Source organism: Talaromyces rugulosus, chromosome III (assembly GCF_013368755.1).
Source record: "Talaromyces rugulosus chromosome III, complete sequence".
NCBI lineage: Eukaryota > Fungi > Ascomycota > Eurotiomycetes > Eurotiales > Trichocomaceae > Talaromyces > Talaromyces rugulosus.
The window spans coordinates 4632505-4647438 of record NC_049563.1 but is presented as its reverse complement, the minus strand read 5'-3'; the positions used below and the strand labels follow the sequence as shown (position 1 = coordinate 4647438).

Below are 14934 nucleotides of genomic sequence, written 5' to 3'. Positions count from 1 at the left end.
CAATTGTATGCTTGTAACTTTGATTATCGTCTCGGACTAGGTTTTTTGGGGGGAAAAAAAGATTACAAGACTGATTTAACAAGTACATCACATATCCTCGAAGAAATTCACCGACCTAGGGAAGACCAACCCTTTCATCCGTATGCTCATTCAACCCCCAAGCCTGCGAACTAGAATCATGCACAGTCGCCCTACGCATATCTCGCCTATGCATCGAAACAAACGGACCCCCGACAGCGCGATGCATAGTACACGTATTATCCCAAATCACCAAATCCCCCGGCTGATTCCAGTGAATTTCCACCGTGTATTTTTCTTGAGTGGCATGCGCAAAAAGCTTGTCTCGTAGTTCCTGCGACCTTTCGGCGCTCATGCCTTCGATATGGTGCACGTGGGCTGCGATGTAGAGATTCTCCCGGCCAGAGGCTTCGTGTACCTGTAGTAGCTGATGCCGGCCCATGGGTTGGTGGTCGAGTGGTTCCAGGTCAGCAAAATATTCCGGAGCAGCGAGTTTCCGGGAATGGTGCATGGAATGGGCAGCAATGTAATTCTTTTCGCGAAGCTCCTGCTTTAACGGCTCGGGCAGGTCGGTAAAGGCAGTACGTGTGTCGGCGAATGCTGTGTGTCCGCCTAATCCAGCCGGTGGCAGTTCGTGGGCAAGTAATAGCGAGTATCCGGCGCGCCGTGGGTTGAAGCTGGAATCCACGTGAAACAGTTCGTTTCCCTTTAGTGGAAAGTTAAGTTAGCAAGGTATACCTTTTTTGAGAGAGATAGAAAGAGAGAGATAGTACCTTGTTCGCTTGGCCTCGAGGCGAGTTGGGATCAAGGATATTCCCATCAATATCGACATTGCTAACATCGAATAGCTGAACATGCTTCAACCGATGCTTCCGGCCCGCTGCAATGTATGGGGTAATGTCGTCTAGTTCGCCAAATCGTTCGGCAAACGCAACATGGCTATCGTCGTTTAGACAAGTACGTCGAAACACAACAACTCCATACTTTGAAGGTGCAAAAAAAAGGAAAGAAAAAAAAGTGTGAGCGCAGTTGCAAAATTGCCAGTAACTAGTATGTGGGGGGTTTACCTTGGTGACTGCTTTGTGGATTTCTTGGAATACTTCTTCTGATAATGGCTTTGAAAAGTCCACGTTGCTGATTTCCGCTGCAAATGTAGGGTGCAGTGGCTTGACTGTGACGATGTTGAATTGTGAATCTTTTGGTTCGTCGCCCATTTTTGTTGGTCAATGTTTTGTTGTTTAAAATAGTAAATATTTTTTTGATCTTTCGGTTTGTTCTCGGCTGAGTGAATTGAATGAAAGACAAGATATAGGCTTCACGAGCTTAAGTACTCGGCTGTCAACACTTTGGCTCCATGACATAACCGGACGAAATAGATGTTATACCAGCAACAACTTGCCATGCTATGATGTTGTCTTTGCCCATCCCATCCCCGTCTCCGTCTATAGCCGGCGTGGGGTTAGGGCTTCCCCACGCCTATCACCATGCCGATATTAGTACGGAATAGAGAGTACGGAGGTGTGCGTCAAATCTTTGGCATTATGGATCTCGCTATGTAGTCCTTTCGGCCAGACATTGGCGTGGTTCGGTAACATGGGGTAGCGATATTCACCTAATATTGATACATATACTTTGTTGCCTCAGGCACCAGTTTCCACCGCGGTACAAACTACATTAACATGTAACATACTTTCCATTATAAAGAAAGTGAGTAGAAAGCAAGCAAGAGGTTACATTATATATAGCTATTGAATTAAACGGATAGTTTGCTTCTAATATACATAATAAAAATGATATTTAGGCTAATAGTCTGATGTAAATAAAGATAGACCAATAGTATGATAGTACGTACTGAGAGAATTGTAGGAACCAATGGGTGTACGTGTCCGGCTACCGCCCGCCAAGAAGGCTCTTAGTTTGAGACCAGTGCTTATCCTTTCTTCAGGTAATATATTATTCAATAATATATATTAAAAGAATTTCTTCGGCCTTTTCCATCCAACAAATTGGAGGTCAAGGCCATCCATGGTGGCCTGACATACCAATACATGCCAATAACACCATGTACCAGTATACTCGTTTTTGACGAATCGCTCTCAAGCTTGACACGTATCAGTTAATTCTCCACCATCAATTAGTACGAGAACCATGATGCTAAAAACAAATTTTAACTTCCATCGAAAGGTACAGAATCTTACCGTATACGGCAGGTAATCAGAGAAGCCGAGATTCCGAGATTCCGAGCCGCACGACTCGGAGACTCGGAATGAGACCAAAGGAATTTCCGGGGTCCACTGGAGTATTCCGATCAGGAAACTTTTCCGCGGCGAGATTTCTTTACCGAGTTTTCAAGTTTTGGGGCGGAAATTCCATTTGATCTTTTTGATTTTTTATTTTTTTTATGGAGAGAAAAATTTCGTGCCTGGATCCAAAGCGGGCGGCCAATAAGAGGGGCGGGATGTATACCGGTACGAAAGCCGAGCATAACCGCGTCGTAGTATGTACTACTACAGATGTAGCAGTCCTAGCCGGCCAGTTACAGCTGTCAAACAGCCCAGGAGGTGAAAAACGGACAAAGCAGTGCGGCAAGAAAAAAGGACCTTGATCGACTGAACCATGCGAAATAGTCGGGTCTAGCCCGGCCCCGCCAGGCGTCCCACGTGTCCTGCTGATTGATGATTGAGATCATGGCGTAATTCTATACTAATAATATGTATTCAGGTAGTAAAAAATCACGTCATCGGTACAAAGGAGTCAATTGCGCTTTATGCTGCTGCATTGCCAAATCATTGCAATATTGTGGTGCAATTGCGCGGATGTTGCAATTGCAGTATTTAGTATTAAGCGATGGGAAAACAATGGATAAATAAGGCCGTGGCGTGACGTCTCCCGTGATGTATACAATCCAAGGATACTTTTGACTATAGTAGTCAAGGCGATCATCCAGGTGTTATGTAATGGCAACCCTGGGGGCCAGTCACAGCCTGCCGTCAGCTGCAAGGCGCCGCCCAAGCTCTGGGATGATCCGGGTCTAGATTTTCTGGTGATCAGGGATTACAGATCAGCAGTAAATACAGCGTCAATATTCAAATAATAATAATATGTCAATATGTCAACATGTCAACATGTGAGTATGTGATGAGTCAAACTAGAGTGCGGGGTACATACAGTGCAAACCCAGGCGGGGGATTTGCCGCTTAGCCCAAAGAGGCAGCAGTCAGGAGAAATTTTCGAGAGAAATCAGCTGGCGGACAGAATTTTCTTGGGCGGTACCGCGTATTTACGGCGTAATTTATTTTCGGATGGTGGGGCAGGCGGTGCATGGCGTCATTCAGATCGCAACAGGCGTAATTTACCGTTCCGCCACATACACACCGCGGAGATGCGACACCGCTCTCGTCATTGTTTCCTGTCTTCATGTGATATCCGTACGGTGTATTACATGTTTATTTACGAAACCATCTCAAATGCCATATGTATGCGGTGTAACTCTCTCGTCTGATTAAGCATTGCAGTATTTCCCCGTGCTCGCAGCTCGGATCACACTGCATATGCCTCGTATGTTCGCAGAGTATTCAATCCTATTTAAGAGTATATACCCAATGCAATATAATAATAGCATCACATTATTAATCACATCAATTAATACAAAATATTATTACTCCAAAATTCCAACAGTGAGTCACGACGGAAGCGGCACGGTATTGGTATTACCAGCCCCACCACGCCCTGTGTCGAGCATCACGGGCCGGCCAGATTCATCAGTGGCCAGGAACTTTCCCGCGAGGTGGAGCGTCCTGATTTTTTCTGCTCTTTGCCCAAGTACAAAGCCAGAGGGTCCCCTCTCGATACGGCTCTGTCGACACTTATATATATACACTTTTGCTATTCTCGTTCCCATCACCACCATCGGATATCCATCTATACAAGCGAATATAGATCCAAGAGGCACCATGCCGGGCCGTCTTCTGTCGAGCCTCGTCCGCACCTCGCCACATGCCAGCTTCCCCGCCTCGCTGTCCTCGTCGACCACATCGGTTAACGAGATGACGCCCTCGCAGTCCGGTCCCTCGTCCAAGCGCAACTCGTGGTCGCTCGGGCTTGACGGCCACGAGAGCCCCGAGCGTTTGCTTTCGGCGGCAGTCGACCACATCATCCACCCAAACAAGGAGAAGCGTCTGAGTCTCGGACGCTCGTCTCGCTCCAAGGAACGGCACTCGGCCAAGGACCATCCTCGCCTGCTCCCCGCCAAACTCAATGTCATCATCGAATCGCCGCCGCTGGTCTTCTACGGCACGCCCGCCAACTCGACCGGCGCTCTGTTTTCTGGCCGTCTGCGCCTGACCGTGTCCAGCCAGGTCGGCTCTGTCGCCCTCAAGTCGTTTACCGTCAACCTGACCAAGACTTTTACCACGAAGAAGCCCATCACCCGAGACTGCGGCAGCTGCTGCGTGCAAAAGGACGAGCTGAAGCGCTGGGACTTTTTGACAGAGTCCATCAAACTGAGCAAGGGCGACCACGACTTTCCTTTTAGCTATTTATTTCCTGGAGACTTGCCCGCCAGCGCTCAAGGGACTTTGGCCGCTATCGAGTACTGGCTGGTTGCCCGCGCTGTCACAACCACTGGAGAGGAGCTGATCGAGAAGGTTCCGCTCACCATCAACCGCTCCATCCTGCCTGGCAATGATCGCTCCTCTCTCCGCATCTTCCCCCCGACCAAGCTGACCGGCCGCGTGGTGCTGCCCTCGGTCGTGCACCCGATTGGCGCGTTTCCCGTGCAGATGAACCTGAGCGGCGTCGTGGAAAAGGGCGAAGATAGCCAGACACGCTGGCGGCTGCGGAAGATGATGTGGCGCATTGAGGAACACCAAAAGGTAGTCTCGAGCGCTTGCCCAAAACACACCCACAAGGTGGGCGGCGAAGGCAAGGGCGTCCTGCACCAGGAGACTCGCATTATCGGCCACAACGAAGAGAAGACGGGATGGAAGACCGACTTTGACACCGCCGGCGGCGAAATCAACATGGAGTTCCTGGCCAACATCAAGCCGGGCAGCAACCCCGTTTGCGATCTCGACGTCAAGGGCTCCCTTGAAGTGAAGCACAATCTCGTGATCGAGCTTATTGTGGCTGAAGAATTCTGCCCAAACAAAAACACCAACCTCATCACCCCGACGGGCGCTGCCCGTGTGCTGCGCATGCAGTTCAACCTGCTGGTCACCCAAAGAGGTGGCCTGGGCATCAGCTGGGACGAAGAGATGCCGCCCGTCTACAACGACGTGCCGGCGAGCCCGCCGGGCTACGCGACGCTCAGCGGCACCTGCGCCATGGAGGACTACCATGGCTCGCCGCTGCCATCGCTGCCGGATTATGAAGACCTGGAGCGTTTGGACTATTTTGGTCCAACCCCTAGCAACAGCACCCAGTTGGCCGAGGTCAGTCGCCAAATGTCGCGACTGACGGCCGATGATCTAGTGGCCGAGCCTGCGCCGGCTCGCGGCTGTGCTGAGTCTGACTCGCCTGAAGCCGAGGCTGCAACCGTCGAGACATGCAGTCATTGATGGTTGCGCACGACACACGACGTTACGAATAATCTATTTTTCGCTCTTGCATTGATGATGCAGGTTGGCAGAACTGTCTGGCAGCGTAATATTTAATGTTTATGTTTACCAAAAGTGCACTGGCTTGATTTTGTCGATTTCTTAATTTTGTTCGATTTTCTGGCTTTGGCGTTTTTTCCTTCTCTATCTCGTTTGGATGTTTTGGCTTTGATATTGAACAGATACCCATGGTGGCCAACTGCTTGTCGCTTTTTTTTTTGTCATACCCTTTATTATCTTCTTAGACTAATCAATTATTATACCACTCTTATATATATATATATATATATAATCAATTCGCTATGCAAACATATCTACATGTGTTTTATATAAAATTAAAAAATGGCATACCCCATATACCCAACCCCCCACCCCAACGGCGCCAAAAACGCCAACAGCCCTGCCACCGGCGACATCTCCAGCACACACCACACCCACATTGTGCCGATACTGGGTGCGCGCTTCATGATTGCATAGTACCCCTGTTCATTTGTGAGTCGCATTAAATACACGCCCAGATAGATCGCCAGCGGTAAGAAGACAAACGTTTTGGACGAGGGTCGGCCGAAGAATAGGTCCCATAGACCATTTATTTCTGGGTTTGACTTTGGCTTGGTTTTGGGCCTGAAGGAGACGATATGCCCATGCGCGAAATGTATGCAGAGGGTCAATACTGGAAACGCGACGAAACAAGACTCCCACGCAAGCGCGCCCAGGGGAACGAATTGTGCGTATTGGTGTGCGGCCAAAAATGCCAGTGTGAGATGCAGCGTCGTCAACGGTGTGGAGAGTAGCAGTGTGTCTATTACGGGCGGTAGCGATGCATCTCCTCCTTCTTCTTCTTCGTTTTCTTCTTGTTGTCGTTGTTGACGATTATGTTCTTGCGGGTCAAACTGCGATACTCCGCCCTCCGGCGAGATCTGAATAAACTGTGTCTCTTTTGCATCCATATCGAATAGCTTTGCATTTTCTTGTTGCTGTTGCTTTCCGGAATGACGGATCTGTTGGCCCTGGCGTTCGGCGGCGATTTCGAGGAGGGTTTTGTTGCTGCTCTTTCGGGATTCGCTTGCGGGAGGCGGGTGTTTGAGTGGGATGTCTGCTGCGGATTCGGCTGCAGCTGCGGCGGCAGCGCGACGCTGCTTACGGTTTTGTGCCATTCTGTAAAGGTTGGATTGGGGATGGTTTTTTGAATGTTTGAGTGTTGATGTGGATTCTGACGTCGGAGCTGCTAGAGTTTAGTGTGGGTCGCGCTAGTCAGGTTTGTACTAGCGTATTCTACCATCTATATCAACGTCAAGTTTTATTATTACTATTATAATTTCTCACTTCTTCATAACAAAAGTCAACCAGCCTGGTACAAAGCCGGCCCCGCAACGACATGCGCATTAATCAAACTCAAATTAAACGGGGTCAGCACTGGATCATCATCCGTCACAGCCACAAACATAGTCCCATTAACCGCCGGATCCCCCTCGTACGTTTGCAAGTCTGGCTGAATCGTGTACCCCGAAGTCGACGCACTGCCGCCGCCGGCATTGAGCGTGAGATTTGAGTACGTCACGTTTAACTGCGTCACCCAGGCGACGTACGCTGGCTTACCGGCCGATGTGGATGTCGTGTAGCTGTTGTTTGGGCCAATGGCCTGCCCGGGGCTGTCCCACGTTAGATTTACCTGTTGCCCGGGCTGGGAGAGCGGGATACTGCGGTTGTGTGTAATTGCTGGCATTGTATTATCACCATTGTCAGTTGCGCATGCGCACGCGTCACTAGAGTTGTTGCCTGTGGAGATATTCAACGCTGGGAAATTCTGCCACACGAGACGCGTCTGGTTCGCTGGACACGAACTGATATACGGCGCCAGCAGCGTCCATGCCCACGACTGCGGAATACCGACTTCGAACCACACGGGCATGGGGAACAGGCCGCCAAACTGCCTAAAAATCATCTGCTGTCGCGCCTCGGTCGACACAGCGCCTAGCAGCAACTGCGCGGCTTCACGGGAGTCGAGATGTGGCAGAAACCCATATGTGCCGGACTCGCCAACTCGGGTAAGCCTTTGAGTGAAATTGACAAAGCCGAGGACGTCTGTGAATGGGTAGTTGTTGTATGTGCATTGTGCAGGTGCAGGGTCTCCCAGGATGTTGCTAAGCATGGTCGCGTGGCCGATTTCTTGCTCCGCCATGAATTCGATGAGATAGCGGTCGTCGCTGCACAGGCCCGCGGCTTCAAAGTCGCTGGTGTTGAACTGCGCCAGGCCGAAACGGAAGAGGTCGAGTTCGATCCATTCTTGGTATAGGGCCAGTGCCTAGGAAGTGTTAGCAGTGATCTAGAGAAAGAAGAAAGACGTGAATTACCAGAGATTGATAGTCAAAGTCACTCTTGACATTATACACAGGCGTGGTATTCAGTCCGACTCCCCCGGCTGGCACATACGGCGCAGGCTGGGCGTCGTGCATGTTCCCGTCGTTCGAGTACGTTGTAGCACTGGGCTCAGGGGTGCCGACGGAGATGCTGGTGCCGACTTGAGTAGCGCTTAGAGCGCCGGATGTTGTCGGTGTGCCGCTGAATGAGCCATGGGTGGGCGAGGGCTGGCTTCGAGTGGGTGCTGGGGTTGGGGTTGTACTCGGAGTAGAGGTAGTAGAGGTAGTAGAATTGGAGGCAGCACTGGAGATAGAACTGGATACAGAACTAGACACAGACACAGAACTAGACACAGGAGAAACAGAGGTATCTGCCTGGGTAGCTGCCAATGCCACTGCCAGCAGGGCGAAAAGGGAAATACACTGGTCTGGGAACATGGTCAGTCAATAGTCAATAAATACTGCATGGCATGAATTGCACGTAGAGCACGCAGAGGGCAATTCATACAGGGGCCAGCTGCCATCCTACGGCCTATTATATCAATGCCTAGAGTTTAGTGACGCAACAAACTGATAATCCATCCGACTCGAGCCTCATACTAGAGTGCTGAATGTATATGATGGATCCCGGACATTTCATCCGCAACACGCGAGCCAATTGTCTCGGCCATAATTTATACGAAGCTTTATAAACTGGAGACAGTTGTACAAGCCAATTGTCCAATAAGAACAGACAATTCTATGACCAGGCAGTTACAGGGTAGTATAGAGGGTAGTAGTATAGAGATGGACGCCTTATCGTTATCTTATCGCATACCACCGTATCACCGTATTATCGTATCTTATCGTATATGTATTTGTCTGCCCCGCATTCTCCTCTTTGGGGTGTTGTTTCTACTCTAATAGACAACTCCTGGCCTACTATTTTCATGCTATTTGCCTGTCTACTCACCTCACAGTCAGAAATAAAAAATAAACATCACCATGCCTCCCATCGTAGACATCCACACCCATGTCTACACTCCAGCGTACCTGGACATGCTCCGCTCCCGCAAAAAAGTGCCCTACGTCCACGACCCAGCCGACCAAAATGCAGACTCTCGCTTGATTATCCTGTCTTCAGACGACAGCGCGTCCATCCCTGCCGACCAGCGAGGAAGACCCGTTGACTCGTCGTACTCGGACATCAACGTCAAACTCGCGTTTATGCGGCGCCATGGAATCACCACCAGCGTGATATCGCTGGCAAACCCATGGCTCGACTTTTTGGATGCCGATGAGGCGCAGTCATGGACTGAGCGGATCAACAATGATCTCGAAGAGACATGTGCGAGAGTGAACAGCAGCAGCACAAAAGCTCAAGCTGAGGGTAATGGTGGTGCCAAAACGCTATACGCCTTTGGCGCCCTCCCGCTCAGCGCGCCCAGCCCATCTATCGTGTCTAACGAAATTACACGTCTCAAAACCCTGCCACACATGCGCGGCATAATCATGGGTACATCTGGCCTGGGCGCTGGTCTCGACGACCCGGCGCTCGACCCGATCTGGTCATCTCTCGAAGAAACGCAAACGCTGCTTTTCCTGCACCCTCACTATGGTCTCCCCGACGAAGCGTTTGGAGGCGCCGAGGCCACGCAGCGATATGGCCATGTGCTTCCGCTCGCGCTGGGGTTCCCGCTGGAGACGACCATTGCTGTGACGCGTATGTTGCTGTCTGGTGTGTTTGATCGGTTTCCAAAGATAAAAATCTTGCTGGCGCATTCCGGTGGTACATTGCCGTTTTTGGCGGGCAGGATTGAGAGCTGTATTGCACATGAGCGCCATTTTGTGGCAAATGGGGGGACGACCCAGGGTCCTGTGAGGAGTGTGTGGGATGTTCTCAAGACCAATATATATCTGGATGCTGTGGTGTATGGGGAGGCTGGGCTAAAGGCAGCAATACACGCGGCAGGTGGTCATGATAGGCTTTTATTTGGTATGTGACTATCTATATATAAACTTTACTCCCTACTTCATCTAACGAAAACAGGCACCGATCATCCTTTCTTTCCTCCCCTGGACGAAAAAGAAGATAGTGAATGGCTCAGCGTGAGCACAAATTTTTCAGCAATCGAAAAAACATTGAGCCCGGACCAAGAAGCTGTCAGGGCTGTTCTTGGTGGCAATGCAGTCCGCATATTGAATCTGAATTAGCGGATAGTATATAGGAAAAAATCATTTCCAGATAGATTCAAGTATATCCCACCCTAGCAATCTCCATACTTCTCGCGAAAACCATTCCGAGTCCATCTCATCTTCTGTGTCCATAACCGATATCTTGCCCGGCTGTGGCCGTTTTTTCAGAGAGTCGAGAAACAAAGGCTCGTCTTCCCTGAATACCGCCTTGAGTAGCGTACGTTGCATTTTCTTCTTGGTGAAACGCAGAAGCGACTCCTTTTGATTTTGGTCAGGTTTGGGCCCGTCAGAAACGCTAAAAGGCGATTTCATTGAAAGCGAATAGACTAGCGCCACGGCCTTTTCCAACAGCCACGCAAGGTGAATTGCCTCAAATTGAGAGGCTTGAAAAGACACAGCGTCGGAACAGCCTGCACGAACAAGACCATCCGGTAAGGGGAGTTTGGTTTCGCTAGCTTGTAGCTCGGGATTGGAGACCATCTCGTTGAATTCAATGGCAGAAAGAACAGTGCCCACTCGGCGCAGGAGCACAAAGAGGTAGCCCTCAAGGACATTTTCGTATTTGGCAATGACGGTTGTTGATGTCAGCAGCATGCCCGCAACCAGATGCCTGACGCTTTCTGATAGCTCGTCAGGGGTATTTGTCTCGGGAGCCTTTGGTTGTTTTGTTCCTGCGTTTTTTGATGTTGCCTTTTCTGAATTCTGCTTGGTTTTGTCTTTTTCAAGTGCCTGAAACCGGCACAGCTTGTCCAGCGCGTGCAAAGCCACCTCGAAAAAAGACACCAAGTAGTACGTAGCCTGACCCTCATACTTTTGCCCTTCGTTTGAACGCAGCATCTTGTTGATACACTGACATGTCACTCTATGGGATTCTTCGACGATGACGAGAATGGTCACTGGATCGCGTTCTGTCGTCGTCTTTTGTTTGTCATTGCAGATTGAGGTAACAGCCGTCTCGGCGGCTTTGCACACGTTTATCGTATTCACGCAAAGGACCGCCCAGTTTGGCTTTTTGCGCATGTTCTGCTGCAGTATCAAGAGATGCCGTAGCAGCGAACCGACCGCTGTGATTGATGGTTAGCCTACAGGATTACCCACAAAATATTTCCCGGTACTGACATGCTTCTTCGGAGCGTAAACGACTGATGGCATCGTCTAGCTGTTCCAGCCCTACTCCAATGACTACTGGCGCAGCGCTCGTCTTCTGCCGTTTCACTCGTGACCCCAAAGGACTCGGGTCCTTGCTTGCTTCGCGCTTGCCACGCTCTGGGGTAGAATCCACACTGCCATCTTTGAGTTTTCCCTTGAGAGACTCAACGCGCTGCTCCAGCTCATAGATGCGGTTGTTCAGCTTGCTCTGCTCGTCTTCGGCCTTGGTGTACGCATTCTTCCAGAAGGTCACGCTATCGAAATACTTGTTGTAGGAATCGAAATGGCTTTTGGAGCTTTTGATGTGAGAGCGAATGTGGCTGATATGGTCTGGGGAAGGTCATGTCAGCTGCAGCTGTCGGAATTGCCAGGCACTCTTACTCACCCAGGACCGGCACAGCGGCTGGCTTTGCGTTGACGATGGCGATTGCGAGCGCCAGTTGCGCCTGCGAAGGTTGCTGGCCTGGTTGGCTCATGGTGGACACTGAAGCCATCGGTCAGGGCTGGTGGAGGCATCCGGTTCACACGCGGAAGGAGCTCTTTCCTATTCCAGCGGCACGTGCTTCAGATTTCACTTGTATGTCTCCAAGGCATTAGGGTTAATCCCAATCTGGCAATTGAACTTCTGTACTCCGAATTCCCGATACATTATGAAGGGTAAAAGTGCACCAAAAAATTCAACTGTTAAATTAAACAAACAACGAGTGGGTAAAATCAAAAATTCTTTCTTTTTTCTTTCTAGAGAGCATTACGTATGTGTCCAACCTTTTGATATAACAACCTTGTTATTCTTCTTGCTGTGTATTGTAGATTGTTGAATTGATTACTCATATGCTAAAAACGAGATTTAAGCACCGATCCTTGATCCTGAAATGATGCTGCACGTATAAAGGCACGATTGACTTGCTTCTGAAGCTCTGAAGATATTAAATAATAATTGTAGAGTCCTCAGTCGTCGCACCTCTGTGGGTCTGCGATCTGCGGGCGCTGTGCTGATTGGCCTCGCAGCGGGCTAGCGTTGACTCCCGGTCTTAGTTAGCTGGAGCCTGTTTGCTCAGCCTGGAGATGCCAACTACCGCAATAGCATCCAGAAGCCAACACGCCCATTTCCATCCATTGAAGGGCACTGCTTGCTTTCGGCCCTCTGTGCTTTACATTTGCTGAAGGAGATCTAGCTGTCTCGTGCGATACTCGACCGATCCTTGTCTGGCGTGAACCCGATCCCTGAAATTCGACAACCATTGGCCTCTGTCCGTCTTGGGCGCAACCTCCGGCCATTATGAAGGGCTGGTTCCCAACCCTCGCCCTTTCCACGCTCCTGGCAAGCGGGGTTTTTGCAAATGAAGTCGAGATAGTGAGTTCCAGTGCCCTTGGAAGACCCTCTGTCGTGAGGCTCTGTTGACTAACCATCCATCCCGTGCTACCCTTAGAAACAAGACGATGCTCATCGACAGAAATGTGCCGGCATGTACAGCCGAAAGGCCTGGGGCGGAGACGTCGAACCGTTCATTCTCACAAAGTTTAATAAGATCGAAGAGGACGTGGCCGAGGACTACCTGGTCAGTCTGGTCGTTTTTGAATGGGGTGACGAACAACTGATCGGGCGGCCGGCTCCCGGCGGTGGTGATGATGTAAGTTGGATTCTGGGCATAACTACATGCAAAAGCCTGTCTAACAGCTAGCAAAGGAACTTGCAACAATATGCGACCAAGCCAATGTCGAGGCCAAGTTGTGTTCCCAAGATGAACTGGGCGCTTTCATCCTAGCCGAGAACGCCACGGAGAACTCGAAATCTCCAATCTTATCACAAGCCATCAACCTAAAAGACCCTGCTGCCATCAACTACCCCATCAAAAACACCGGATTCTACTGTGTCAGTACTTTTGCCTACTCGGGACATGAGTACGAGGGAGTTATTGAGTTTCGCAATGCCTATGGCGAACTGCCTGGCGCCCAGATCGCCAAACTACCCTTTTACGGTGGCCTGACAATAGTATATGCTCTTATTGGAGCGTGAGTCTCTTCCCTCTCGACACATTGGTAGCCACTGACTTTTTCCCCCAAAGATTTTGGGCTTTCCTTTACGTTCAAAACCGACATGACATCTGTAGGCACAACCTCGTCTTACTTCGAGATCCATGCTAACCAAGTCACAGTGCCTGTTCAGAACTACATTACGGCCATCCTGATTTTCCTAATAGTTGAGGAGGCTATGACATGGATATTCTACGGTATGTACAGTCATGTCTTCGGAGGACTAAAGCTAAGTGATGCATACAGACTATCAGAATCGCCATGGGTCGAATGCAGGATCCAAGGTCATGATGATCATTGTTGCCATCCTAAATGCCGGTCGAAACTCGTTTTCCTTTTTCCTGCTGCTCATCGTCTGTATGGGCTACGGAGTCGTCAAGCCAACATTGGGAAGAACCATGGTCTGGGTCCGTATTCTTGCTATTACCCACTTTGTGTTTGGTATGATCTATTCCATCGCAAGTTTGTCTATTGCACCCGACAGTGCCGGACCTCTGGTTTTGCTGGTGATCCTGCCACTTGCCGCCACCCTGACGGCGTTTTACGTCTGGACACTCAACTCTCTAAACTCGACTATGAAGGACCTGATTGAGCGGAGACAAAAGACCAAAGCATTGATGTATAAGAAACTGTGGTGGTGCATTCTTGGCAGCATTGTAGTAATCTTTGGTTTCTTCTTCCTCAATTCGATCGCCTTTGCCGGACACAACGCAGCCAACTTTGTGCCAGATCACTGGAAGACCAGATGGTTCGTGCTGGATGGCTGGCTGAATATTGTGTATCTTTTCGATATTGCATTTATTGCGTATCTGTGGCGCCCAACCGCAAACAACCGCCGATTTGCCATGAGCGACGAGGTAAGAATCTTTTTTTTTCCCTGTTTTAAACATCTTTTACTAACATCGTCCAGCTTGCTCAAGACGACGACGGCTTCGAAATCCGCTCTCTTGCAAACTCACTCGACGAAGAGGACGCTGTCGGCATCGATGACGACGAGTTTGAACACCACAACCGACATGAAAGGGAGCTATCCCCGGTGCCACCGAAACCCGTCCAACCCGCACCCCAGCACCGCGAATCTCTGGACGGCGAGACTATTTTTGCCGTGGGTGACGAAGACGGAGACAAGTTTAGCGACGACGAGGACGAAGACACTTTCCGCAAGTCCTCCGAAGAACGAAGAGGGCTTACTGGCGGACGGAGTACTTGAGCCGAGAGAGAGAGCTCTACTTACTACCAGTCAGGGCTTTCGTAGATTGAAATCCTCACCATTGTACTTTACCTTTGCAGAGTACTAGTTTTTTTTTTCTTCTCTTTCTTTTTTTGACGATTGGCTTCTGTATAATTAGCAATTGTATGACTTTTTATTATATGAGAACCATTTATCTGGTGTTAATTTGAGTTCTTTCTCTCCTTTGGGTGCCTTGTATTTATTATGTTACAGGATTAATACAAAAGTCTAGACAGTTGGAATAAAACATGATTAATTTTGATGAATCTTGAGTATATACAGCACCCTAGATCAATAGAGGATGTGTTTGATGAAGTCATAGTTAATTGGTTCCGCCGAGCCGCTGGCCCTTTTTTGCCCCGCCACATAC

The 14934-nt window shown here is 49.6% G+C and overlaps 6 protein-coding genes across 6 annotated transcripts; 3 read left to right on the top strand and 3 right to left on the bottom strand.

Annotated features, from left to right (window-relative positions):
• Positions 1-115: 115 nt before the first annotated feature.
• On the bottom strand, positions 116-1232 carry TRUGW13939_06377 (uncharacterized protein; the record flags this gene model as incomplete). The annotated part of the gene is made up of 3 exons (XM_035489530.1): positions 116-724; positions 792-1001; positions 1086-1232. The coding sequence occupies 3 exons, from the start codon at positions 1230-1232 to the stop codon at positions 116-118; spliced, it is 966 nt and encodes a 321-aa protein (XP_035345423.1).
• A 2739-nt stretch (positions 1233-3971) lies between these two features.
• Positions 3972-5576, top strand: TRUGW13939_06376 (uncharacterized protein; the record flags this gene model as incomplete). The annotated part of the gene is made up of 1 exon (XM_035489529.1): positions 3972-5576. One exon carries the CDS (start codon positions 3972-3974, stop codon positions 5574-5576), a length of 1605 nt encoding a protein of 534 aa, XP_035345422.1.
• Positions 5577-5950: 374 nt separating this feature from the next.
• On the bottom strand, positions 5951-8413 carry TRUGW13939_06375 (uncharacterized protein; the record flags this gene model as incomplete). The annotated part of the gene is made up of 3 exons (XM_035489528.1): positions 5951-6843; positions 6963-7920; positions 7970-8413. 3 exons carry the CDS (start codon positions 8411-8413, stop codon positions 5951-5953), a joined length of 2295 nt encoding a protein of 764 aa, XP_035345421.1.
• A 546-nt stretch (positions 8414-8959) lies between these two features.
• TRUGW13939_06374 (uncharacterized protein) lies at positions 8960-10168 on the top strand (the record flags this gene model as incomplete). Its single annotated transcript, XM_035489527.1, has 2 exons — positions 8960-9950; positions 10005-10168. 2 exons carry the CDS (start codon positions 8960-8962, stop codon positions 10166-10168), a joined length of 1155 nt encoding a protein of 384 aa, XP_035345420.1.
• A 21-nt stretch (positions 10169-10189) lies between these two features.
• Positions 10190-11775, bottom strand: TRUGW13939_06373 (uncharacterized protein; the record flags this gene model as incomplete). The annotated part of the gene is made up of 3 exons (XM_035489526.1): positions 10190-11214; positions 11270-11629; positions 11685-11775. 3 exons carry the CDS (start codon positions 11773-11775, stop codon positions 10190-10192), a joined length of 1476 nt encoding a protein of 491 aa, XP_035345419.1.
• Positions 11776-12578: 803 nt separating this feature from the next.
• Positions 12579-14543, top strand: TRUGW13939_06372 (uncharacterized protein; the record flags this gene model as incomplete). Its single annotated transcript, XM_035489525.1, has 7 exons — positions 12579-12653; positions 12730-12930; positions 12978-13312; positions 13366-13406; positions 13456-13530; positions 13580-14190; positions 14244-14543. 7 exons carry the CDS (start codon positions 12579-12581, stop codon positions 14541-14543), a joined length of 1638 nt encoding a protein of 545 aa, XP_035345418.1.
• Positions 14544-14934: the final 391 nt, after the last annotated feature.